This window comes from Zonotrichia leucophrys, chromosome 7 (assembly GCF_028769735.1).
Source record: "Zonotrichia leucophrys gambelii isolate GWCS_2022_RI chromosome 7, RI_Zleu_2.0, whole genome shotgun sequence".
Taxonomy (NCBI): Eukaryota; Metazoa; Chordata; class Aves; order Passeriformes; family Passerellidae; genus Zonotrichia; species Zonotrichia leucophrys.
Window position 1 is genome coordinate 12,410,168 of NC_088177.1, and position 26,478 is coordinate 12,436,645.

The following is a 26,478-nucleotide window of genomic DNA, read 5'->3' on the forward strand; positions in this document are numbered from 1 at the left end:
CCCATCTTGAAAACAACATGCCAGAAAGATTTATGTTAAAGGTTGGAAGTCCAATCTCTAATAGCCAAGGTCTAGCCCCAGTTTCATTCCATTTATTCAAACAGCAGCCTGCATTTTTGTGTGTAGTGCAGGGAAGAATTCAGTATTTCTTCCTGTCCTGTCCCAGTAGCCTACAGACAACTACTAAACAAGTATGAACAACCTTGGGCTAAATAAATTAAACACTGCTTTACAGGAACTCAGTAGCAGAAGTAGAGAAATAATCTAGTTCTCCAGTCTCACTTTTACCTGCCTGAATCAAAAGATTATCCTTTATCTCCTGTTCCTTCCTACTGTTGCAGCATAGAAGGCAGGATTAGAACAGATAGCCCCATCACTTCATGACTTTATAGTCCTTTTTTCAAGGATCTACTCTTTTTCAAGGCCTAGCTGGAAACAAAAAGGCTAAATGGCAGCCTCCCAGAGCATGAAGAAAATGTCTTGTCACCACATCACTCTGCAAAGCTGATAAATTAAAACTAACAGAGGAGCCCCAGCAAACAGGAGGCCTGCAGCCTGCTTCACACTTGAGAACAAAGGAATGCTCCATTGCCTTTGCCGCTGCCATGCTTGTAACACTGTCCTGCTAATTAGCATCATGATGATTAGTAATGACAACAACAAACCCCAGTGGCAGCCCCACTGTGGAATCCCTGAAATCCCAGCAAGGCTTTTCTGAGCAATGGTTGAGAATCGCTGGAGCAAGTTAAAGCTCAATCCTTTCTGCAGTTTTCAGGATCCCACAGACCTTGGCCATTCCCAAAGGCTAAGAATGGCTTGCTTTGTATGTTTTTGTCTTTGTGCTTGCCTGATGCTGTGGTCATTGTTCATGGCACTGGAAGAATTTCTTCCCAATGGCAGCTTGGTAAAATATTTCCAGCAGCACCCCAGTGTGCACTGTGAGCTGAATTAAATAACCACAGAGGCACAATCATTCCTTTGCTGCCCTTAGCTGCCTCCACACAAGAACCCCATCAGTGTGCCACTTACTCTAATCCTGTGGACGAGGGGAGCAAAGAGGAACACAAACAGCTCCACGGTGGCCATGGAATTCTGGAAGAACTTCCTCCTGTTATTCTCCTCCTCATCGGTCACAGCGCTGGGCCGGGGATGTCCTGGAGATCCTTGGTTTTCAGCCTGGTGGATAAAGGCACTGCTGCTCCCTCCCCAGCTGGAGCCTCTGTCTCCTCCAAATCTGTCATTGCTGCAGTCCTGAGGAGCCTCCAGCAGCATCCAGTGAAGAGTGTGAAGCAGCTTGGTTTCAGCTACTCCAAGCTTATCCTGATGTCCTGTATGGAAAAATCCATCACATTATCTCACAGGGTTTCCATTAATGATACTGTTCACAGTTGCACTGGAGGCTGGACATCCAACTCCCAGATAAGCATTTGAAAACTAAAATTCTACCATGAAAAGCACCAGCATTCTGTCTCATTGTATTTGAAATCTCCTAAATCAGAAGCCTCCATTTATTTCCCAGCACTTGGAGTTCAGTCTCTGCAATGTCAGCTGCAGGGCATGAACAGCAGCATGGGCACAGAGTGGTCCCAAAAGAAACTAACTCAACAGCCTTGTCTGACTTTATTCAATAAGACAAAATGCCAGTGAGCACTGCAAGGTGCTCAAGCTGTGTCTTGTTCATGTTCTCTACTGGCATGTCTCACTCAGGAAGCAAATTCCTGCTGAAATCAGTTTAAAAGTAAGTAAAGTAAGTTGGATTTGGATCTACCTCTCTATTGACTAATTGACTATCTGCTGAGAGTCACATGCATTGTTCTAAATAAAAATAGGAAGAAAAATGCCCAAAAACTGAAGATATTGAAAGTATCTGCTGCAACTGACCACTGCAGCATGCCTTGAAAGAAATACATATTCCTCCAAGGAATCCATGCCTGCTGGGGGCTAAAATAAGTTCTATTATTGCTGGGAAATAACTAGCAAAATGTTATTGAATACTCTGACTCTTTAGCTCAGAAGACCACTAACTTTACTGGGGAAAATTTCACACGTTACCCTCCCATAAAAGAGAAAGACAATCATCAAGAAAGGCAATCCCTAGAGGAAACTAATTAGGATTCTAAGGATTTAGAAAGCGTTGGCACCCTGAGCAGCAATCTGTCACATTTTAGCTGATAGCTTCAATAATGAAAACAAGCTCCCATGAGCACTGACCTAGCTTATTCCTGTTGGAGAGCAGCGTTGCAGTGCAGTGCAGCACATGAGGGAGAGCAGCCTGGACAAGCTCCCAGCGAGAAATGCTCTGGATGGCTTCAGACAGAGCTGGAGAAAGGCCATGCAGCTTGTTTTCCACTAAAACTCTTTCAAAAGACTAAAAGAACAAAGGAAAAAAAAAAACATTATGTCTATTTCTTGACATTCCTTCCTACATGAAGATTTTCAAAAAAATATCTAATTGTATAACTGAAGCAAATTTTATAATATTAGTCCTGAAAAATACAGACTGCAACGAAAGCTCACCAGACATATGGATACACTTGACTAAGAAATGAATGGACCACATAATACATTTTTTTGCACTATAAGAGAATTGAAATATCATCTGTATATTAGTCAGTGCTGACATGAAGCCAGACTTGCAGCTCTGCTGGGTAAAGCCATTAATCCTGTTAGAAGTCACAGGAGCTAGGAAAGTCTTTATTTGTGGAGCTGAGTGCTGGATATTTTTTCACACACATGCTCTTTCAGTTTACTTTAACATAAAGGGCAAACCACTAAAGGTATATGGGCCTTAGGAAATGTTCTCACACGCTGTCACAAAAAATAATCCGTGTACAAAATTTTTTTGTCGAGCTATGACGTAATGTTTTTGTGAACACTTACAGAGCTGATGGCTGCAGCAAGTTCATTATTTCCACCTCAATCAACACAAAATAAGGCTATCTACCACTGAAATCCCTAAGGAAGCTCCTTACTGTTAGCTGCTTCAACTGTTTCAATAAAATGTTGCTGTGATCAAAGATCCCATTATAGGTCACAAGTGCAATTATATTCCTCTATTGAAGTACCTTCAGCAAAGATAATGATAATGCACACTCTTTCCATAAATCAGCTTAACCTCATGGTTACCTATTGGCTGTTTCACCAATTTTACCAAGCTCTGGGCAAACTGTTGCCCAAAAGATGCTTCCAAAGCCCCTCACTCCAGACTCACAAAGCTTCCCCTGCAACACCAGTCATACCAATTTTTTCTCCTGTAAAATTGAGGGGGTGGTAATGAGAATAAATTTGGTTACAAAGAAGAAGAGCAAAACAATTATGCCAAAACATGTTCTCCTGAATGAGCAACCACTCCCAAGCATGGCATGCTAACCTGTGCTGACAGGCACTCTCCTGCCTGTGCCAGCAGCTGGGCACATTTGTTCTCTCAGTTTTTGGGGCCCTGTTTGCTGGTGTGGGCAGACATGAGCTGGGTGTCCTGGTGCAAGCACAGTGCCTCACCATTGTAGTTTTACAGCACCCAGTCCTGCTCAGAGGCACAGAAACACACATCTATGCTTTAGAGATACCAAACAATCACCAGTGTTGGTATTTGGTACCTTATTGGCACACTGGTATTGCATTTTCTGACTGCCCACCTACTTGAAACACCAGGATGCAGTCAGAAAATGTAATACACTTTCCTTGTGGACCAAAAGTGGCTGAAATTGGAGGCCATTTGCTGTGATACCTGGAAAAAAACACTGGCTTCCTGAGGATTAGTCAAAAATAATGCACCATGGGTCATGTTATCAGCAATACGTGTTTCTCAGCACCGGGAATGGATAACCTGTCTACCAGAGAAGGGATGCTTCAGCTCACCCTTACAGTGATCTGCTGGGGACCACAAGCATGTGAAAGGAACAGTCTCCTGCTATTCAATCCTATCAGCTCAGGAATGGGGGCAAAATGAAGGGATACTGATGCTTTGAGAGCCCAAACAGAACAGGGAGAAAACTTCCCATTGTAAGGCCTGATTCTGCTCCAGTCAGGATTCACAGAGGACAGAGAGGGCGTTGGTAAAAAGACAGAGGTTTAGAGTAAATATCCCAGGAAATGGATTATCACGTAACAAAAGGAGGGAGCAAAGCAGCAAAGTATCCCCAGAAGAACAAGAGGTGCATTGTTACAAATACCACAAAGTTGGAAAGAGCCAGTGACAAACATGAGGTTTTACTTATTTTTATCAAAAGAGGACAGGGACCACTCCTTAGTCATTGCTCCAGCCAAACACTCCTATTTCCACTCATCCCTTAGCTCTGGGGCTCACTGAATCCTTCATTCAGCCAAGCCAAGCCCTACAGAAGCCAAAAGGAAGGTCAGTGCAGAGGTAAGCAGTTCCCACCCATTTTAGTGAGCTGGACCAGCTCCCTGAAAGGCTGCCAAGCAACAGTGCTGCCCTTACTGCATTGAATGACCTCACCTCCAGCAGAGGCCAAACCATAAGCTCACACCTTACTAGAGTTGACAAAGCTGTTCAGTTTGCAGGGCAAGGGGAGGGGAAAACAAAAAATCACTGGGAACACCAACCCTATTCTGAAGTGACAGAAACACCTTGTTGCTCCCTGGCTTTCTATTCAAGGTCTCATTCCTGGGTACCTCAATGGCATTAGGTAGAAAGTTCCCCAGCAATTGCCTTCTGCAAGATCTGCCCCACTCTCTGTGTGCTTCAGAAACTCAAGAGGCAGCTAAGGAGTTTGCAATTTCATCTTTAAATTATTCTTGTATTTATCGCAACATTTTGGGCCGCAGAGCCCTTGTGAAGATTTCCCTTTGTGGTTAGCCACCAGATTCTTCTGTTCTTTCCAGTCCTGAGCACAAAGCTAAACATTTCTGTACTGCAATGAAAGATTAGCTTCTGGAATAGTTTATCTGATCAGAAGCTTCTGACACAGAAGTACCATATGTTGCCAGAAAAAATGCAAACACAAAAGCTGCTGTAAGGAAACCACTGAACGCCCAACAGGAACATGCAGTTCTTTGGACAAGCCTTCCTGAGGAGTTTGCCTGGAGTTCTCTCCAGACACTCAAGATGCAAGGTTCTGTGTTGCTCCTGAGCCTCCTTTTCAGTGTGTTGTGACTCTTCTCTTTCAGGACCTGCTGCAGGGGCAGAAGACCTAATTTTCACTCTGCATGAACTAAGCAACTGCTGCTCCAGCTGAGAGGAGCTCCATGCTCAAACAAGAAGGCTGAATGAGACCGTCTGAAAAAGCTCCCTGTGAGTCAGAAGACAGACCCTGTCATGCTCTGGGTATGTCTGGAGCCACAGCCTCAGGGCTGCAGCTTGGCTAAGAAAACAGCTACCTACTTACAGCAGGCTTGCTCAAGCCTGCAACACCCCCCACACCAAAGGCAGATAGAGAACATCTGCCAAGGGGATAGAGAGGGAAGTTGGTGCCTTGGCTGGAGAAACAGGCCCTTTCAGCAGGGCTGTGTGTGTGTTCAGCTCCCTCAGGACCACTTACACAAGCATTTTTCCTTTTAGCCTCGTGGTGACAGCTGTTTTCACAGGGAATGGTGGCCAGCCTTGTCTGGCTGCCTTCCCACAGCTGCTGTTCTCCTTTTACCTTCACGTCCACCAAGAACCAAAGGCGCTGCCAAATACCTTGTGACCAGGATCAGCCTGAGGGTCACTGCTCTGTCCTGTACCTCTTGTCTAGGCATCTCCAGGCTATCTGTTCTTGTCACAGCACATGCCATAGTTGAGACACCCACAATACACAGAGCATCACCACACAATTTCAAAAAGCTTCACCCCATACAGAGTAAGATCATGTCACTTTAGAAGGCTGCAAGCATCTGCCCTTCTTGTCCTTCAGCCCAGCCTTTTATCCCCTCCTGTTGCTGCCCTGCCCCTGTGTGCCCTCTGTTCCCTTTGGTGGTTGGTCAGTGCCCCTGGGCACTCCATGGCTCGTTCCCTTCAACAGCATTCACCTGTCCTGCACAGCTGTGCCCACTGGGGATGAGGCTGGGCCAGCCCCACTCCCAATCACCACAAACTGAACAAGGAAGGGTTCCTGGAAAGATCCAGGAACCTGGGAGTTCATAGCACAAGGGATTGCAAGGCTCCATTGTTTAATAAACAAAGCAATAATATAAGCATTCACAGCTAGTGAAACACAGATGCCAAACACTACTCACAGAAATTCAGTTTTCTGCAACCACATCCATTGGCTGGATCAAAAAATAAAGGTTCTTTCTGAACTTTGTTCCACAGCTATACTTTAATTATCCATAATATCAAAACACATAATTACATTTTCAAAAATAAGAAAAAGAAAACCCCAAAAACCCAGAAAAGGAGGAAACTTGGAATTTGCAGGATCCTCCAGAAAACATTTGAGTTCCTCCATGGCCAATGCAAACCAGAACAGAAGAATTCAAGCCTCAGCCTATAGACATACCTACAGCAATTCTGGCTAGAGAATTACAAAGGATAGATCCTATAACAGGTGCACAGGATTTTTAGGCACACCACTCAATACAGGGGTGTTAGATAGTTAGCAGGAGGTTTCAGAAGACAAGTCAAGTACCTGTCAAGTTCCAGAACCCTGTCTCACCCATGCCTGCAGCACTCTGCTGCCACACTGGATAATGCAGAATGTGTAGGTGTGGGCACATCAGTAGGAAAAGGATGAAGCAGAAGGCAGCAAAAGTCAGTTCAACCTGTAACCCACAAATTCCTCAAAACTAAGTTCCACCTTTGAAAAGTTTCTACCATAATTTAATGATTACGTGAAGAACCGGAGAAGAATCAAGTTCCTCATCCAAGAGGTGGAAATTTATTGGATCTTTTTAAAATGCCTGCTTTCAGAGCTCCCTTTACCTTGGCTGAAGCATGTAATTTATGTTGTCTCACAGTTCAGGGGTTTTTTTGGGTGTAGTTTGTTTTTTTTTTTTTTACACTCAGTAAATTCCAGTACGTGCTCCCAGAAGAAAGGTGCTTTGGAATTATCCTCAGGGACCTGACGCCAACAGCACAGCAGGAAGCAAAGGGAGTTACAGGCACATCACAGGGAGCTCTGCCCCTCTACACAATAATAACAGGAATGAGCCCACAGAAGGAGCCACAGCCCCAGGTTAGAGGTGCTCCACTCCTGGTAAAGGACATAAAACAACAAGCTCCATTTTCCAGATATTGTCAGTGGGCATTGAAACCAGTTATCACTGCTGCATATGCTAGAATTGAGCATTTTACTCACCAACACACTAAGCCAGCACTCCTCTATCTCTATCTGGTATCTAGCAAAAACTCTGAAAAATTTATGGATTTCTTAGAAGAAAATGACTCAGCAACAGATAAAGCTTCTCCAGCATAATGCCTTGTGAGAAGGAAGTCAGAAAATTGCTGCAGAGAGACCTAAGAACTTTAAACTATTAAGATACATGTCCAGACAAAATTTTTCCACTCTGTCAAGTTTGGCTGCAACTGACTAATGTACTTTAAGTAATCCAAAGACCAGCAACCATTCAAGGAATTCTGAAGTTCTCTAGATAGCCATCTTATTTGAACTTGCTTCATGTCTTCCCCTTTTCCTCATTTCTGGCAGTAACTTGAGGCTTTATTTGAAGCACTTTTAGAAATAATAGTTATTTATATCTGCATAATAGCCTCTCCTTAATAATTCTGACAAGATATGCTCCCTCTAATTTCCAGCAGAAGTGTTTCCCATGTTGCACAATGGTAAAAGTATTGCCCAAAGCCTGTTAGTATTGTTTAGATTTTCCTTATTATAAGCTTGAAGCACCTTTGGCAATCACAAATTGAAATTACATCAGTCTCATGCAAAAAGCACATCCACACAGGATGAACTGCAAGGTTAGACTCAGACTGTCATGGCTCAGTTTGTCTATGTCATTACTTATTTCATTATTACAGCTCCACTAATGAAATAGTTATTACTAATATCCAAATAATTTTTTTGTCTTAAGATGGGCATGATATGCAGATTCTCTGTATAGGAACAATTTCAAATCCTTCATGTGATAGAATTACAAAATGAAGCTGAATGGACTAAGCCCAGTTCTGGTGCAAGCTGAGCACCTTGCTGATCAGCACTGTGGTCAGATTGATCTGCATGAAAACTTAGTGACCAACAAGCATTGAAAAACAGACACATGTACATACCACACAGGAAGCTTCATATTGTTTCCCCAGTTTAGGTCTTAAAAATGCACTGAAAGAAAGGAGAAGCAGCATTAGAGATCCAGTACATCAACATGTATTTTTCTTAGTTATTTTTTAGGATTCTTCTCATGTCAGAACATTGTCAAAAGGCTGACAAACTCATTGTAAAGGAAGACATAAGCCAAAACTATGTTCAGATACCTGTTGATGATATCTGAAAAATGCTGTTATGTTTTCCAGAAGAAGTGCCCACCCCGATATGCCAAGAGGCATTTAATTCAGCCCACACATTCCCAGGGATAAAATCTTCCAGCAGACAATTTTCAGCCATTTTACTTCAGTGAAATATTTTTAACATATCCTGTATAAAATTAGTTACATATTACTAAACTTTGCCTTGCCTCTATTTTAAGCCAGAGATCAACTTGCCAGCTCCGTATGAAATATTTTTTCTGCACAGCTGCTGATGTGGAAGGCTCATGGTGAAGTGCAGGCCTGTATGCTGTATGTAGAGAACATTCACCCTCTACCATTCTCCTCCAGAATGAGATCAGAGTAAATATAAAAAAAATAATCAGGTCACCTTACTGCAGTTTTTATTTTTTTTTAAATTTTATTTTGAAGGACGCTGGTTGTGGCATAAGGGGATTTTGTGAGTGAGGCCTTAAATTAGAGCCACAACCTTCAAATCTTCCAACCTCCCCCACAATGTTTTCAATCTAGAATCCTGCTAGGACAGGAGGCTGACAGGACTCAGAAGGAACATAAAGCACTAGATGTACATTCAGCTTGCCCCTCACACATGTCCAATCCCTCACTCTGCAGCCCTGGGAAATGAGGGGAGACTGGGACACGTCTGTTTGCACGCTGGCCTCTCTCAGCACAGACTGCACTTCCAGGACAGCTGCAAATACAGAGAGAAGCACAGCTGCAGGTCTGGTGCAGCACTGCTGGATGCTGCCTCTGCTACAAGGGCTCCTCCGTGAGTTCTCGTAAAGATGGGGGACGGAGGGGATGGGGAGCACGGGACAGGGATGGAGGGAAACGTGCATGGACAAACAGACACGGATGGTTTAAAGTCAAAGCAAGAAGCTGTCTGGGACTGCCTCTAGGTTAAGCTGCCTTGAGACGTCTTCCCATAGCTGATACACACAAATTGCTCTATATTGAGTTAAAAAAAAAAAAAAAAAAACCAGGGTTGTTTTTTTTCTCACGGCTTCACATCGCAGCTGCAGTAATCACTGCATCCTCCCCGCCACAGGGGCAGCCCGCATCCCCTCCGCACTCGCAGTGCCCTGTTGCAGCCGCATCCCAAGCGCCCCGCTCTTACCTGGTTTGCCTCCACAGGAAGGTCTGGATGGGCAGAGGGATGCCGCGGCCACTCTCCTGCTCCTGGCCCTCGGAGCTTTTCCTTTTCACCATGGTGCCGGTGCGAGCTGCCGCAGCCTCAGCAGACGCGCCAGCCGGGATCTCCCATGGCCGCCTCAGGCCCCCGCAACTCCTCACCCTCTCCCCTCCATTGCCCGCAGCCCGCCCCCTCCCTCAGCCCCGCCGGTGCAAGATGGCTGCAGAGGAGGCAGGGAGGAGGAAATTAGGGGGAGCGAAGATGTCCGCGTCCTTCGGCTTCCTCCGAGCCTTCAGCACCTCCCTCTGTGGCCAGCTCCCGGTGCCCGGAGCGGGCGGTGCCGGGGGAGGGCGGCGGGAGGAGGCGCCGCCCGCCAAACTTCCCGCACAGCAACAGGGCAGCCCCGGCACGGAGAGGCATTCCCGGAGCATCCCGGAGCCTGCCGAGCCGGGAGAGACCCTCCCTCCCTCCATCCCCCTTCCTATCCGCTCTTCTTCCTTCTCAAACGGGCTGAGAAGGGCAGCAAGGCACAAACCCCCCCTGAAAGTGCAGGTCGGTGATTGCGGGAAATGGGTCCGTAGAGAATTCTCAAAGCCGGAAAGAAAGTTCACACAGTGCGTGCATCTCTATGCAAACTTTGAGGTAAGGAATGCCGACCTAGAAATGCCGTGGAATGGGACAGACATTGTTGAGAGAGAAATGGAACTAGAAACAAGTTTCAAAGGGTGGCCTTGCAAATAAGACTGGAGACTTTGGAGAAATAGAACTATCAAGGACGCATTGTATCATGACCCACGAGAGGTAATTCCAGATGATTAGATGGTTTAAGGCATTTACAGCATGGCAGAGCTAAAGCTGATAGGCCAAGAAACGCTTATCATGTACTGTAATTAAGAAATAGTTGGCTTCTAATTGTGATGGAGTGAATGTAACATCTACATTCTCACTCTTCACATGAGACTGAAAATAGAATAAAAGTTTTTAAATCTCTCTCTGTTACCCCATCTCTGGGTCAGAAAAGGGCCTAATCCAACAGGTGGTGGGAACAGAGGAATTTTGCGGTAGTTATTCCACAGATTTTTCTTACACAGAAGAGCTGAGGCAGAAGTGGAGAGGATAGGAAGTGCCAAAGCAGATTTACTGGTGTTTCCAATTAGACACCAGACTGATTTGACTAAACAAGCACTTGTTGGAGTCAGGTTTGCTACAAGTATTTCTCAGGCACTGATAGATTAGCTCTCCTTCTCTACCTAAGAATGGTATACTACAACAAATAACGAAAAAAATAAATTTAAAGACCAATGCAAGTTCATCCCAAACAGTTTTCACAGGAAAAAAAAAAAAGTGACATTCTGTTGCTTATATGAAGACTCTTTAGAGGAAACAAATAGCTTTGAAGTTCAGGATTCTTTTCCTTACTCTTTTCTTTGTGCATAGCCAGTGCTCTGCCCTTCCACAAGCCAATAGCAAGTGGAGGTCACACAGCCCATCACTGAGGGGAAACTAAATCACTTGTTGGAATTTTGTTTATCCTTACTTTGTCGTAATTGGAAATAGAACTGCAAACTGCAGTTCTAGTCAAGCTTGCCATCTGAGTGCAGCATGTTGCTGTTCAGCCAGTCACAAAAGGCACATAAATCCCTTTATTTGTACAGAGGTTTAAAGTTCTGATGCAAAACAAATCAGAGAGCAAAGGAAGCGTTATCAGCTGCTGGCTCTGTCACAAGAGCTGCAGGCACAAAGATGCAGATCTCAAACCCAGACAGGCCATGACCAGCACTAAACCCAGGAGGTGGCAAAGGTACTTTACATTAAGTTTGACAGTGGTTAGAGACAAGTTTTGTTCTCGTCTTGTTTTGGAGACAATGCCCACCACCACAAAGCTGAACCAATCTGTATCTCTGTGAGTAAAATTAATTGCATGTGTAAGAGAAGAACAAATTTTACTATCTGGAAGATTTTATTTATCTCTATACTGAATTTCTGCTGCCGAGACTTTCTCTGCAGCAGAGACTTTCAGATATGCAGTTCGCATTTGACCACACATAAATACTGACACTACAGTGGATGCTACAAAGGTAAAGTCCTGTAAATGAGCCCCTGCCTTCCCTTACAGTTGGGAGAGAGAGAGGAAAAAATTAGTCTTCAGAGAGGCCATTATAGTAGGACAACAGCAGTGTCCTGAAAATTCACCTGTGCTCTGTTCCCTAGGCTACTCTGGCACCTTGGGCTGGCACAGAAACACAGGTCAGTCTGCCTGCAAAAAGATCAAAAGTACTGCAGAAAGTCTCTTCAAAATGATCAAGACTACTGCAAAAAGCCAAAGCAGGTGAGGGAAAAGTGAAGAAAACTCTGCATTACTCCAACAACTCCTAGCCCATGCCAACTGCTCAGTCACAGAAGATGCCCATGACACTAACCAGCCATTTCCTCTCTCACTGCAGGCAGGATGAGCCTGACATGCCTCCAGACCACAGGATTCTGCTTGATCACTCCTTTATTCATCAGACAGTTGTTTACAATCCAGTACAGCAGGATTTAGTCTTGATCCAGAACCAGTCAGGGCTGGCAGGATAGCACAGTGGGGACGCAGAGCAGAACCTGAGCTTGAAGCCCCCACCTCACACAGGAGTGCTCAGAGCAGGGAGCTGCTCAAACCTCACTGCCTTGCACTTGTTTCCATGGTTATGCTCTCCAAGTTCCCACTCCTAATCATTCCCTGCTGTACACACTCCTAAGAATTCACATCTTATTTATCTGAACTCTGTGTGCAGAATCCAGGCTCTCAAGAGCATGTCAAGCCATTCTGTTCTGCAACAGCCTTTCCAAGAGCAAAACTGCAAAGAATTCCTAAATGCAGGGAAAAAAACATTTATTTGCCCATATCCTCAAGATCTTACTCTTCCACTGGCTGTCAGCAGGCTTCTGTCCTGGCTGAGCAGACCCATCATGAAGGAAAACCCTTTCTCTCTAGGGACAAGCAGTCACAGAAGATCAGCACTGATGGATGTCACTCCTTCTACCCTTTCCCATATGGGTCTGTCAGGGAGAAGGAATGTAAAAATTGAGAGAAGCCTAGGAAAGCCCTGTTTTTTATATAAGGGCTTTTAAAACACTTCAACTAAGGTTAATCAGAAGTCTCCTTCACAGGTCTTCTGGCTAGCCCTGCTCAAACAACAACTGCACTCAGAGACAAGGATAAATAATCATTAAAATTGCAAGGATTCCCTAAAATGACACATTTTGCTGCTGTTGTTGCATGAATTCAGGCAGGAGTGGACTGCAGTTCAGCTGGATCAGATTCCACAAGAGCAGTTAGATATTTAACCCCTCAGCCACATTTAGGTAGAGCCAGTAGAGTGGCACAGCACTCATGCATCTGAGAATTCTACCTCAAAACAGAGTAGAAGCAAAAGCCCTCCACACAGAAAATGACTGCCTTTGCATAATGTTCAAGCAACAAAACAGATTCACATAGACATTTAACTTCAGTTCCATGCACTACAGGCACAGCTAGATAGGACAGGATGGGAGGGAACAAAATCCTGGAGATGACCTGGAGGGATTATCTGGACAAGACTGGGGGAAAAAAAAAAAAAAAAACAACCAACTCAGTTTTCACAATCAGATTATCATCCCTTGCTCAGGACTCACCATGCTCTGGTAGTAGGTGGAAAACCTTTGCTTCTTTTGGGGCAAAAAGGCAACAAACCTCCTCCCCTCAAACCCTGCCCCACCCAACCTTTTTATCTTCTTCCTAGAAAAGGAGGTGTGGATCTCTTGAGCCACTGAGTCACCAAACATGCCTTCCTCTCTGTTCCTCAGAGAGAGCTGAGCACCTCCTCCCCAGCATGCTTCTCTGTCCATAGCAAGGGTGCTCACACAAAACCAGGTTTGGGAATCTCTCTACCAAGGCCACACTGTTTGAAAATCCCAGCAGCTGGGACTTCTGCATGGCCAAAGAGCTCTAGGTGGAAAGCCCTCTGCCTCTTACCCATGTCTCACCTTCTGCCCTCCTCCTGTACAAGGAACACCCCAGGAGCTGAGACAGGCACAGGATGGACAGATGCTCTGTACCTCTAACACACACTGCAGCAGGATTCCTGGGCCTCCTTCCCTTTCAATAACAAGAAGTTTATCAAGATTTTTTTTCACAAGTTTTACTCATCTCAATGCTCCAATGTCTCAGCACACATCACAGTTGAGACAACCACAATACACAGAATATCACAACACAATTTCAGAAAGGTTCAACCCACACAGAGTAACACCTCACCACTTCAGAAGGCTTTAGGCATCTGCCCTGGTTCTTCAGCCCAGCCTTTATTACCTCCTGTTGATGCAGTGCCCCTGTGTGCCCTCTGCTCCCTTTGGTGGTTGGTCAGTGCCAAGTGTCTCATTACCTTCAATGCTGCTCACCTGCTTCTCACAGCTGTAACCAATTGGGGATGAGGCTCAGCCACAGCCCCACTCCCAATCACCACAAACTGTGTACCTACACTCCATCACCACAATCTACTAGTAAAATTATGAAATAGATCACCTATCATATGCTGTTAATAAGATTCAACAATCACAGAAATGTCATCTCTTCCTTGTTCAGTGTGAAAGGGACAAACAGGTTCTTACCAGCTGTCCTCAACCATTGTTCTAGCTGTGAATACTTAAATCATTATTTACCCTTTTGTTCTTAGCTTCTTAATCCTTCCCCTTTCTACAGATAGATGATGCATTAGTTCTGCCTTGTACCTAAGCATGCTTAGGAGGGTGCTGCCATTGGATAATTTATCATTCCTTCAGGTCGTTTGACAGCATTTACTTAGGGACATTGCAGCATTGTGTGTGAAGTCCAGCTTGCTGAAGGTTTGGGATACCTAAAGCACTGCTTTCGGCTGTATTTGACTCTCATTAACAACCTGAAAAGGGTCCTGCTTTACTTTCCTTTACAGCTTAGCCATCCTGACTCTTGACAGCAGCAAACTCCTGCTGTTGGCTTCTCTGACAGACCCTGACTGCTGCTCATTCCTGCTGGAATATGTCTGCAAGCGTTCCCCTGCTGCCTCTGACCACAGGCTTTTACCTGGCTCAGCTGTGACTGCAGGCTCCAACAGCAGCTCAAATTCCACCAGACCCAGGCTGACCTCACAACAAATCTTCTACAACAGCAACTCTCTCCCTTGTTTTGTTCTTCTTTGTGTCTCTGGATTGTTTCTTCTTCCGTAGGGCTCCTCTTTGTCAAGGCTCTTCCTGGTGCCCCAACCCACCCTTTTATCACACTTATTAGTCACAGCTGCAACCCATTAAGGGCAAGGCTGGTCTTCTTTGGGAATTAGTACAGCTGTGACTTATCAGGGACAGGCCCCTTCCAAACCGATCTATGATTTCTCCGTTCCACCCAGAGCACAAAACTGCACTCCCCTGGGCTGGAGTTCAGGCTGGTGCTGAGTATCCACCCCGGATCCACGATGACACACTCCAAGCACCCCTCAAAGCCTGTGCTGTTTCCTGGTTAGTTTCCAAGACAGACCCAAAAGCTCATCCCCATGCCCCAACTCCTGTCACCTTCACCACCCTGGCACTGTCCATGTGCTCCTGCTATGCCCAGATGGCTTGAGGGCATCTGTAGGGCGGGTGGGTGAAGGAGGCCACGACACACAGGCAGCCCGGAGCCGCCGTTACCCTGGTGAACAAGGGCCCTGAGGGCCAGTGCCACACGAGCAGGTCAGGGCCGCCATTTTGCTGGTGTAGAAGGGCCCTGAGGGCTGTGCCACATTGGCAGCCCGGGGCTGCCATTTCCCTGGTGAACAAGGGCCCTGAGGGCTGGTATGTGGCCATGCCACATTGGCAGCCTGGGGCTGCCATTTCCCTGCTGTATAAGGAGCCTGAGGGCCGGTGTGGCTGTGCCACATTGGCAGCCATTTTCCTCATGTACAACGGCCCTGAGGGCCAGTGCATGGCTGTGCCACATTGGCAGCCATTTCCCTCATGTACAACGGCCCTGAGGGCCGGTGTGTGGCTGTGACACATTGGCAGCCATTTTCCTCATGTACAACGGCCCTGAGGGCCGGTGTGTGGCTGTGACACATTGGCAGCCATTTCCCTCATGTACAACAGCCCTGAGGGCGGTGTGGGCTGTGACACATTGGCAGCCATTTTCCTCATGTACAACGGCCCTGAGGGCCGGTGTGTGGCTGTGACACATTGGCAGCCATTTCCCTCATGTACAACAGCCCTGAGGGCTGGTGCGTGGCTGTGCCACATGGGTGGCCTGAGGCCACCACTTCTCTGGTGTACAAGGGCCTGAGGGCTGGTGTGTGACTGTGACACATTGGCAGCCATTTCCCTGGTGTACAAGGGCCCTGAGGGTCAGTGTGTGGCCATGCCACATTGGCAGCCCAGGGCCGCCATTTCCCTGCTGTACAAGGAGCCTGAGGGCCGGAGCGTGGCTGTGACACATTGGCAGCCATTTCCCTGGTGTACAAGGGTCCTGAGGGCCGGAGCGTGGCTGTGACACATTGGCAGCCATTTCCCTGGTGTAGAAGGGCCCTGAGGGTCAGTGTGTGGCTGTGCCACATTGGCAGCCCAAGGCCACCATTTCCATGGTGTACAAGGGCCCTGAGGGCTTGTATGTGGCCATGCCACATTGGCAGCCCGGGGCTGCCATTTCCCTGCTGTACAAGGAGCCTGAGGGCCAGCGTGTGGCTGTGACATATTGGCAGCCATTTCCCTGATGTACAACGGCCCTGAGGGCTGGTGTGTGCCTGTGACACATTGGCAGCCATTTCCCTGGTATACAAAGGCCCTGAGGGTCGGTGCGTGGCTGTGCCACATGGGTGGCCTGAGGCCACCATTTCCCTGGTGTACCAGGGCCCTGAGTGCTGGTGTAAGGCCGTGCCATATGGGCAGCCTGGGGCTGCCATTTCCCTGGTGTACAAGGGCCCTGAGGGCTGGTGTGTGACTGTGACACATTGGCACCCGGAGCTGCCATTTCTGTGGTGTACAAGGAGCCTGAGGGCCGGTGTGTGGCCACACCACATTGGCAGCCCAGGACCACCATTTCCCTGGTGTACCAGGGCTCTCAGGGATCCCTGATCCAGGGACCTCGATCACATGTCCTGACCACAGAATCGCAGAGCCAGTTTGGTTGGTAGATCATCTCAAGACCTCTGAGATTATCGAGTCCAACCAACAGTATGAACCTACACCACCTTGTCAACCAGGCTGTGGCACCAAGTGCTACGTCCAGGCTGTCCTTAAACACCTTCAGGGACTGTGACTGCACCACCTCCCGGGCAGCCAGTTCCAATGTCGAATCACCCTCTCAGAGAAGAAATTTGCACCCAGTAGAGAAATACTGACCCGCAGAAGAGGGTGCAAGCCATAAAAACTGATCCTTTTGTATAAAAATGAAAGGGATTGGCTGAACAATACAACTGGATCTGCTGTGACTGCTTCTGGGCAGACTGAGGGCCATACCAGCAGGTGCTGGATGTGCAGGGCTTGGATTCAGGAGGAGCTGGATCACAAACACACGAAGGTAACACATGCAATTAGATGACAAGCGAGTTTATTTTGCAAAACAATCACTATACAGCAACAAATACAATTGCAAATTGGATTGAAAAACATGAACTACCTACCACCAGCCATTCAAGAAATGCCTCTTTTATGGTAACAGGCTCTAGAATTATCAGAAAAAACACAGGTTTGTAACAGCAGACTGTATTCCTTGATATCCCAGCAAACAGCATGTTTACTTGTTGGCTTTTTCTCTTTGCTAAAGTTGAAGTGGCTTTTATACGCTTGACTTTTCCCAGTGTGAAACTAATTTACCTTCCTGCAGTGGGAATTGCTGGAGTTGCAGAGGGAATTGCTTTAGCAATCTGACTAGTGAGTGAACTCACAGACACCTAGGCTAGAAATCTACCAGCACTGATTTTCACAGCTAATGTGATCTACTCTTCAAGGCATTTGCCTTTGAAGGGACATATACTTGGGTTTCAAACAGTATTTATTCCAGCATGGAAAAAACTTCTGCTCATGTGGTAGCCAACACAGGCTGCCTTTTGACTCCCTTTGAGTCATGTATTTAGGCAAACTTAGACGTGTGAGCAGTCATGATGAGGTTACTACTGTACCATAGCAGAGGACTGAATAATTAATTCCATTTACTGCTGTACAGTGAAAATATATATTGCCCTTGTGGGCTCATAATTTTCCTCATCAGGTTGAGTTTTTCCTTTACTCTTGCTGGACAGAGGTTTGCTCAACTTTGATTTGTTTCAGCTTGTGGTTACATAGAAACAGAACTCTGCAGATGAGGCAGAAGCACTCTTTCATCTCTACAACCCGATGGATTATTAAATGTGGGGTGCTCCCCTAGGTACCCAAACAAGGTTTCACCATTCCTTTTGTCTGGATTACCTCTGCTTTGTTACACAATTGGGTCTCAGGCACCCAACAAACCTGCTGGCTCAACATGCCTGTGGAAAAGAAACACAACAGATGCAGTTTCCAGGAAGCTGGCTCTATCTTCTTTAGTGGGCATTACATATTTACAAACTGTTGTTTTTAAAACGAACACTCTTCTTGAGAAAGTTAAGATTAATATGAGCTTTTCAGTGAACATCTAGAGTCATGTAATATAACTTGGTTTTTTTAATTATTATTCAAAAGCACAAAACTCTTAATTTCTTTTTATCTAACTCCACAGCATTCTAGGATTCTTTCTATGGAAGGATGATAATGATTACAAAGGTCTTTGCTTCAGTCAAAACAAGAAAGCTCATTTTAATGCATGAAATAAATGACTTGGTGTGTTACACACTCTAACTTTGGACTCATAGGTGGATTAACTAAGCCTTATTTTCTAGAGTATGCCAATTTTAAAAGCAGAATAAAAACACTTGCGTCTCAGATTAACACTGTTTTCATGAGATGCTGCTCGGGTTCAGAGAGCAGAGGTTCAGTAGTACCAAGTTTTTCTCCTACACTGGCAAAAGGCATAGAAAGAAAAACCACTGCAAAGCTAATTTATATTATTGATAGCATAATCAGAGCAAAGTGATACAAATACTGTCAGTTTTCCTTTCTGTCTGTTGTTTTTCTGAAAAAATGGGAAGAAGATTTTATTGCACCTCACTTGACGCTGTTTCCATGTGAATTCTTAGGATTACTTTAAGCAGAAGTGTAACAAATACAAGGCAGAAATCAGAATCCTCCAATTGCACTTGGGATGGTTCTAAACTCACTGTCCTTTATATGAAACAACTGACTTACAGTGTTAGGTACTCTGTTGTGTGAAAAAGCTTTTTGCAGAGCTGAAATGTCATGTGTGGGGCTGTCAGAAGTTCATATTCAGAAGTCTGAGAGATTTAACCACTCTGTTTTGTGTTTGTACTGCTGTAGCAGCTTAGCCAAAACCCCACTTTGGCCCACTGAATATTTCCTGACCAGTAACTGCATTACTACCTGAATGTAATGATGGGGAATCCTGTGCCATTAATTTTTAGAATCTCCACAGACATAAAAATCTCTGTGAGACTTTTCAGACCAAACCCCAACACACATACATACACACACACATGAAAATTAAGAAGGAAAAAGAACAGATTGAAAGTTTCCAAACCACATCATTAACCTAATACATACATCAAGTATAGCTCAACTGACAGTGCAAAGTTCAGTTAGGAGGTTTCAAAAGGAAAAGATAAAACAATCTGCAAGAATGTAAACTGCTCATTCCTTCATGTCTCATGTACATAGGGCACCAGCAGGTGATGATCTGCTGCTGAGGATCATCCCCATCACCAGTGTTCTCTCAGGTAACTCCACTAGATCTGTTGGTTGTGCATCTGCCTTTTATCTTTCATGCACATTTTTTCTTACACTTTTTATAGTCCATATAATTCCACTTTGTTCAGATTTTAAGATGCCCTATTTAATTGATGAATCTCTATGACAACCAGTCTAGGGAGCTGATTTTTATTTATTCATATATTGTTAGTTACAGGCATCTCTGCTATGATTATCACTGTTATCTGAGTGCCTGAGTGTACATGTGAGACATCACTAAAGGAGTGGAAACAACATCTTAATATTTTTTCTGTGTTTCAACTTTAGCAAAAGAAAAACAATAAATCAAACATTCATTGTTACTATGGGAATGAAGAAAAAGATGAGGAAGGAAGGGAGGGAAAGAGAAAGGAAAGAAAGAAAGGAAAGAGAGAGAGAAAGAGAGAGAAAGAAAGAGAGAAAGGAAAGAACGAAAGAAAGAACCAAACTATTGTGGATTTTTTAAAAATCCGTAGTCCAAACTCAGCCTTCTTTGGAGACTCTTTGACAAACATCTGGACCCCACAAAAATCATTTCTTTGTGAAGAAAGGAAGGGAAGAAGGAAGGAATCCTTTTTCTAGCATCACAGAATAGACTTGCATCTGTCACTAAAACAGGGTCACGGCTTTTAGTTGTTACAGAAAGCAACTTCATGCTACAATTTTCATCTTTTTTAAATGTATTCTTATGAATAGGGAAAAAAACCCCTGCTAACATCTACTTTTACATACCTAAAATTGCAACACCAAAGGGTGCAAGAGACACAGATACTGTGAATAAAGAAGTAGAATATTCAAGTATATGAGGAGGGCGTATCACAAATGGCCACAGAGAAATATATATATCTATAATACTGTATCAAACAGATGGAAAGAATGTGGAACTGGTGGTATGCACACAAATCTAGCTGCTTAACCAACTTTTCTAATCAGACACAAGTCTGTTGGGGTATGAGCGCTCGCTTTCAGCAGCTTTTTTACGTCACTTCCCAAAGCACAATTCAAATGTTTTCAGCTAGTATTTTTAGTTATTATTTAAATAATTTATTGGCTTTTCAGCTATACACTGACATAATTAACCAGGTTCAAAAAATGTTAATAACTTAATTCAACTTTTGTTCTACTCATTTATACAAAGAAACATTTTTTTTTAATTAAAGTTGAATTTCCCTATATGCCCTTCCTTCTGGTAAGCAGACCATTAATTTAACCTGTAATAACTTACAATGGGCAACTTTTCTTTTTTATTTCCCCATCTATCAAAAGAACTGTGAAATGAGCATCTTGGGATATTAACAAGGCTCTTCAGAAAGAGGTGGATGGCCTTCAGGCACATGAAAGGTAAAAATGCATTTTTATCATACTACAGTACTCCATGCAAGACAGAGCAGAGCAACAATAATTGTCCAATGTAACATACCGCTGTATACCCATATAAAGCCAGTGTCTTCCTGTTGTAAATGGAGGTCAGGCCAATTTCTGCATCTATGGAATTTATTTTTTTTTTCTGTTTTTTTCTTTTAAACTGTATGGTAACTACAAGTCTTGGGATGTAACTTAGTTTTAGACATGGTAAAGAATGAACGTGACACCTGCTCTGAGCCCATTCCTGCCAAGAGCTCATGCCTAAATATTATTACTTCATACAATGCAAAATGAGCAAATTCATAACCCCTGCTTGGCAAGGGCTGCTGTGACATCTTCAGCAAGGGTAGCAAGCTGGGGTGATTCAAGCAGGTTGATGCTTCCGGAGGATGAGACGTTGCTGAGTCTGCGTGGCGAGGCCATGCTGGACCTGCCCGGTGACTGCGTGATGATCTCAGCCCCGTGGTCAACACGGGCCTTGGCGTGCTCTCTGAAGTTCAGCTTCTGGCTGTCAATCTGCTCCAGGAAAAGAAAGAATTTCACACATTATATGTTCACTAAATTACCTTGTTATAGATCATCATTTGGGCATCATTTTGCTTATTTTTAAAAACCATTAGAAGGATCTAAGCTTCTTTGCTCCTCAGAAAATTGTATTTTCACCTTGTTTAATAGCTACTGGTGTACTATGTTACATTCTCTTACCATTTCTGTCTCTGATGGATGCTTTAAAGAGAAGTTCCTAGCTGTACAAATATCATAAGCATTGTATGGGCACTATGATTTGTTTTAAAAATCTGTATTTTCAAATGTTTGTGGGAGTGATCTTACTTTCAGGATGTTTTCCTCCTGTTTCACAATGGAGTCCTCCTCACAGATCATACCTCATATCTGTGCTGTCCCTCAGTCCCAGACAAGGGACTTTAGGGGGAAAAGACAGTGCACAAACTACATGACATTTCACTCTCAGCTTAGATGCAAATACAAGATGGGTCATTCCAAATTTCCAAGGGAACAAATTGGTATATGAGTGTGCTTGAAAGAGGACAGACAGGTGTTTCCTACTCAATTCAGAGCCAGCAGTGAATTTAGAGCTCTAGTAATTTCACCGGGCCAGGGGCACAGTGGGAGCCTTTTCTGACAGCTGTTCCTTTACCTTGACGTTACCACCACCAGGTACATGGTGGGCATTTTCCAGTGAACCAACTTTAGCCTGAGCTTTTTCTTTGAAATCCAGTTTCACACTCTCAATTTTCACACGCCCACCTCCTACAGAGGAAAAGGAAACACAGATTAGAAAATTGAAATGGCGCAGGAGAAAGTGTGAGCGCACTCATGCTTCAGGTCACACTATCTTCCTTTTAGTTGAGATCTAATGATTTTTAAGAAGCACAGAATGATGTTCTGCATGTTCAGTAACATAAAATCTTCAACATATATTTAAACTGTAAGCAGGTGCTGCAGTCCTACTGGTTTTCATGGCATTTAAGCACATGCTTAAGTATTTCACTGACTTCAGCCTATATTTCAATCTTATGCCGAGCACCATCCTTTGGCAGTATTTTTTCATCACCTCCCTAAACTAGGTGGTCTCATACCTTTATGTCTTTATATATTTAGTTAAGTAATGTATTTTTATTACTAAAGAGTATTTCTTTTCTCTTTGACTGTAAAAGAGAACAGTATCATCCATGATTCTGAGCTCAAATAACAGTATTGAGTTCTTGTTTTGTCCCACAACCCATAAATTCCCACAGTACCTGGTTTGTGGTGGATATTCTTGAGCGAGCCACACTTAGAAGTCACATGACTCAAGTCAATCTTCTTGGTTACAATTTGTACCTGCCAAAAGTGCACACATACAAAAATTACAGGAATGAAAAGAATAAAATAAAAAATTATGTTAAAAGCCAAGCTCTGCAGAGAAAGAGTGAGAGGCTTCTATAAACCACTGGAAAAGGAGAAATGGTTAGTAGAACACAGACCATGCCACAAAAGAGGAAACCTCCCACCTAGGGAGATGACAAAGCTGGGTTAAAGCTTTACTATTAGCAAAATGAAGAGGAGGATGAAGGAGATCAGCTTGTGGGTTCTTTCTAAAATGTTTCTGAGCCTCCTCCTTTCAGAGTGGGTGCTCCAGAGCCCTGCACACAGCAGGACCCATCCCATTTGCTTCTGTCTCGATTATGCATCCTGGCAACCAGGATATTTTGGTGACTGCTTTCTTCTCTACCATCTGTTTTTTATTTTTCTGCATCTATATATGGTATCCATTTCCTGTCAATCCACTATGCAGAGTCTGAGTAATCTACACATGTGCCTCCTGCTGCTGTACCTGAGCAGCTGAGGTTCAGCCAGCTGGCTCAGTGCTCACTGCAGAGCAGCAAGTCAGGCACCCTCCTTCCTCCTGCTGCCACCTTGCCATGGCTGTGCTGAGCCCAGCTTGGGAACAGACAGACAGTGACATTCCCAAGTAACTCCAAGATATGGCCCACGGGCACTGAGCTGGCAAGCCCCAAGAAGTCACAGCCAGCCAGGAGCTCCAGGGTAACTGCAATGCCACTGGCTTGCTCACCACACCCCCAGTGGCTTAGGCCAGCACTGGCTGCTGTATTGACCCTGCCTGGATTAGACATGCCCACACCATCAGCTCTTCTGTCTCAGGGGTGATCATTTCCATCAGGGCAGTCATAGCCACCTTGCTACTCCAGTGTGCCCAAAAAAACAAGGAGGTGTCTGGTCAAACCCTGGGTCACGTCAGTTTCTTATACTGGAAGGATGCTGTGACATCAGCACTCAGCATGCTGGCTGATCACACCCTCTTCTCTGAGCTTTCTTTGTCCTCCTGTTTTATTTTTCTTCTTTCCCTCTGCTGAATGCACATAACTGAAAGGTTAGCTGAGGAAGAACTGGTGCACAGAAAATGCCCAGTGGGGAGGCTGGAGTCTCACTGTGTGCTGCAGTCTCTTTCTGGAAATTACTTTCTTGGGCTCCTCCCATGAAAGAAAGGCACTGAACCATTTTGGCTCAGACTGCACTTTCACTTGGGCATTTAGAGATAACCTTTATTTTATCATTTAGAGATAAACCTTCTTTTATCACTTACAGATAACCCTTCTTTTATAATTTCCTTTCCCTGTCCAAGTTCTGAAAATGTTTTGTGCTCTGTGGGGAAAGATCAGGAGGCCACCACCGCAAACACAGGGCTCACGCGACCACCAGACAAACTCACACGTGAAACAGCAGCAAGAAGGAAAGCAGTGCTCAGAGGAAGGGAGACAGAGGCTTCTGCCTGTGTGAGGTGCTTCACCACAGTGGAAGTGCCTGTTCCCAGGGTGTCCATACTACTTACATTTCCTCCCCCCGCAGAATGTTTGATGTTATCTCTGGAACCACACCGGGACTGAATATCGCTAAAATCGATCTTCTTGTTTAAAATCCTAACCTAAAAGGAATTGGAGGTAACTTACACATACCATACACACACTCAGTTGGGGGTGCAGGACAAGGAAACCAGGGTAATTTGCCTCCTACAGTGACTCCTTCTTCTGACACTTATATTGAAATGTGAGAAAATAAACCCTGTCAATCTCTTAGTATGTTCACACAGCATCTGTAAATACATTGCACTGTTCTTTTTCTACCTCACAAAGTGGTGGTGAGATACAAAGGGGAAAGTTCTATACTGGGAGGTATGAGAGGCGGCTTTTCCCTGAAAAAATTAAAGAACTCCGTGCTTGCTTAGGCTGGGCCTGGTCTTTGGACAGCCTGTCCTAGGGTCTACTGAGGGATATTCAGTGTTTCTACTGAACTGGCCACAAGAAGATGGGAACCCACCTTCCCACAGCTCAGCACTCCAGCCTTTGATGCAGAAATCCCAGATCCAGCCAGCACAGGCTGAAATCCTGAGGTATTTTAACCCACCAATGATGACAGCACCAGCCGACCCCACACAATCGGTAGGTCACCTTCAGAAGGGCAGCTTCAATAGTCAAACTGATTTCTATCTTTCCCCCTCCCATCTGCTTATCTGTCCAAGTAAACCAACATACACTGAAATATGAAAGCAAATGCCTTTGGAATTTCATGCTTGTGCTTTCTTTCAATATGATATTTGTTTAAAAATGTACCCAAGTACTATATGAGACACATGTCACATCAGTTACAGAACCACACATCAGATGCGCATTCAGATCTGGCTCTCAGACAGCTTCTGGCTAGATACAATTGGGCAAAACAGAAGGAAAGCCTTCCTGGCACTTTCTGAGCACATCTCTCAATGATGGATCAGCAGCACTTCTTAGCTATGGCCACAGGGATTCATCTGCTCTGAAAATGCTGACTTATGGGTCATGGCAAGACCTCTGCACTCCGGGCCTGTAGCTTAAAATGGAGCCAAAGCAAGGTGAAAAGTTGAGAGAGTGCCTTTGATCAAGTGCCTAAAGGCTGACTTGCACTCAGAAGTCTGACAGTTCATGAGTCTCATGGCCCATGGACCCAGCTAGCAGATATATAAAGAACCAATCATCTCAATTATCTCTCCATCTCACTGGGTGAAATGTGCCCCTGTGCAGCAGGGCCAGCAGGAGACCTATGCATCATTTGTGTCCTGTGCTGAGGGCAGGAGAGAGCCGAGGGACATGCATGCATTCTGCTGCTCATCTGGCACAAGGAGGAACTGAACTGTTCAGGTTTTCCCTGATGATCTGTTTCTCCCTTTCCTGGGATATAGCAGTATCCCTGCACATATTTAAATCATAACCACCGTCCATAACTAAGTGTTCCACAAATGAACAGGGTTTTGTGTCCTGTAAATAAGGGCTTGAACTGCTTAATTCATCCATCCTGTATACTCCAGCAAGCCCTATCCCTTCCAGCCAGCATTTTGTCCCAAGCTTTCTCCCAAGTCTGCTGGACTGGGCCAACAGGCAGTATAATACACAACCAGCCAAGTGTTTGCTGTCTCTGATTGTGGAGAAGGGCTGAGTTCACTGCCTTTACCCCAGTGATGGTGTTATGCTGAGTCCCTACTTCATACTCTGTGTAAAGGGACTTTCTGTATTTCTCACCACTGCTCCTTTGCCAGCACTGGCTGAAATTGTCCAACAAGTTCCAAATGAGTTGAGAAAGGCTGAGAATGCCAGCCAGCCAATGTGACTGCAGGAGCAGTTTTGTTTGAGGAATCATTGTAATCAGGAGCGGGAGCTTACCAGAAAGGGACAGGAACCATTCAGACTAAAGAGAAATTTGGCTTGCAAACAAAGAAGAAACTTTGGCTTGCAAACTGACTATGAAACACTTGAAGCTGGCATCTGGAGGGAAATCTTCAACTCTCAGAGCAAGGAATTGCCACATGAGGGAGCACAGCTACAAAAAAATGGCAAACTTTCATGATGGCATTTGATGAAAGGAATTAGATGATGCAGCTGCCTGCAACAGGGGCAGCACAAACACAATGAGTCACCAGGAAGGTTCTCTGTGTTCCAAATGTGTATGTACATCTTGTGTGTGGGTGGAGGTGTGGTAGGGATGCACATATATGCACTTCAGTTGTGCTGCAAATTAAATGAAAGATCAAGCCCGCTCATGCTCTCATTCAGGAAAGGAAACATTTTGTGTGTGGCAAAATGAAAGTCTGTGGCAGAAACAGGGCTGCTTTCTATCCACACTCTCTAGAAATCCCAACAAGATAAGATGTCATGACAGAATCCCTTGTAACCCCTGTTCTAACCTGCCAGTATGAAGTGGGTACCTTCTCTTCTGATGTGAT

The 26,478-nt window shown here is 44.8% G+C and overlaps 2 protein-coding genes across 55 annotated transcripts in view; both read right to left on the bottom strand.

The window, feature by feature from the left end:
* Nucleotides 1–9,833, bottom strand: part of UNC80 (unc-80 homolog, NALCN channel complex subunit) — a 122,682-nt gene extending 112,849 nt beyond the window's left edge. For 7 of the 12 annotated variants that reach the window (XM_064718786.1, XM_064718785.1, XM_064718790.1 and 4 more), the window contains exons 1-4: nucleotides 9,495–9,833; nucleotides 8,165–8,213; nucleotides 2,212–2,368; nucleotides 1,030–1,328 (exon numbers count right to left, since the gene is read on the bottom strand). In XM_064718786.1, the coding sequence (XP_064574856.1) occupies nucleotides 1,030–1,328; nucleotides 2,212–2,368; nucleotides 8,165–8,213; nucleotides 9,495–9,586 (597 nt within the window). In that variant the 5' untranslated portion in view covers nucleotides 9,587–9,833. The remainder of the gene's footprint in view (nucleotides 1–1,029; nucleotides 1,329–2,211; nucleotides 2,369–8,164; nucleotides 8,214–9,494) is intronic. The other 5 variants (XM_064718796.1, XM_064718792.1, XM_064718791.1 and 2 more) reach the window with 1 other exon arrangement.
* Nucleotides 9,834–17,059: 7,226 nt separating this feature from the next.
* Nucleotides 17,060–26,478, bottom strand: part of MAP2 (microtubule associated protein 2) — a 223,801-nt gene continuing 214,382 nt past the window's right edge. For 29 of the 43 annotated variants that reach the window (XM_064717816.1, XM_064717825.1, XM_064717834.1 and 26 more), the window contains 4 exons: nucleotides 24,061–24,153; nucleotides 22,469–22,550; nucleotides 21,865–21,977; nucleotides 17,060–21,224 (listed from right to left, as the gene is read on the bottom strand). In XM_064717816.1, coding sequence (XP_064573886.1) covers nucleotides 21,009–21,224; nucleotides 21,865–21,977; nucleotides 22,469–22,550; nucleotides 24,061–24,153 — 504 coding nt within the window. In that variant the 3' untranslated portion in view covers nucleotides 17,060–21,008. The remainder of the gene's footprint in view (nucleotides 21,225–21,864; nucleotides 21,978–22,468; nucleotides 22,551–24,060; nucleotides 24,154–26,478) is intronic. The other 14 variants (XM_064717855.1, XM_064717858.1, XM_064717859.1 and 11 more) reach the window with 1 other exon arrangement.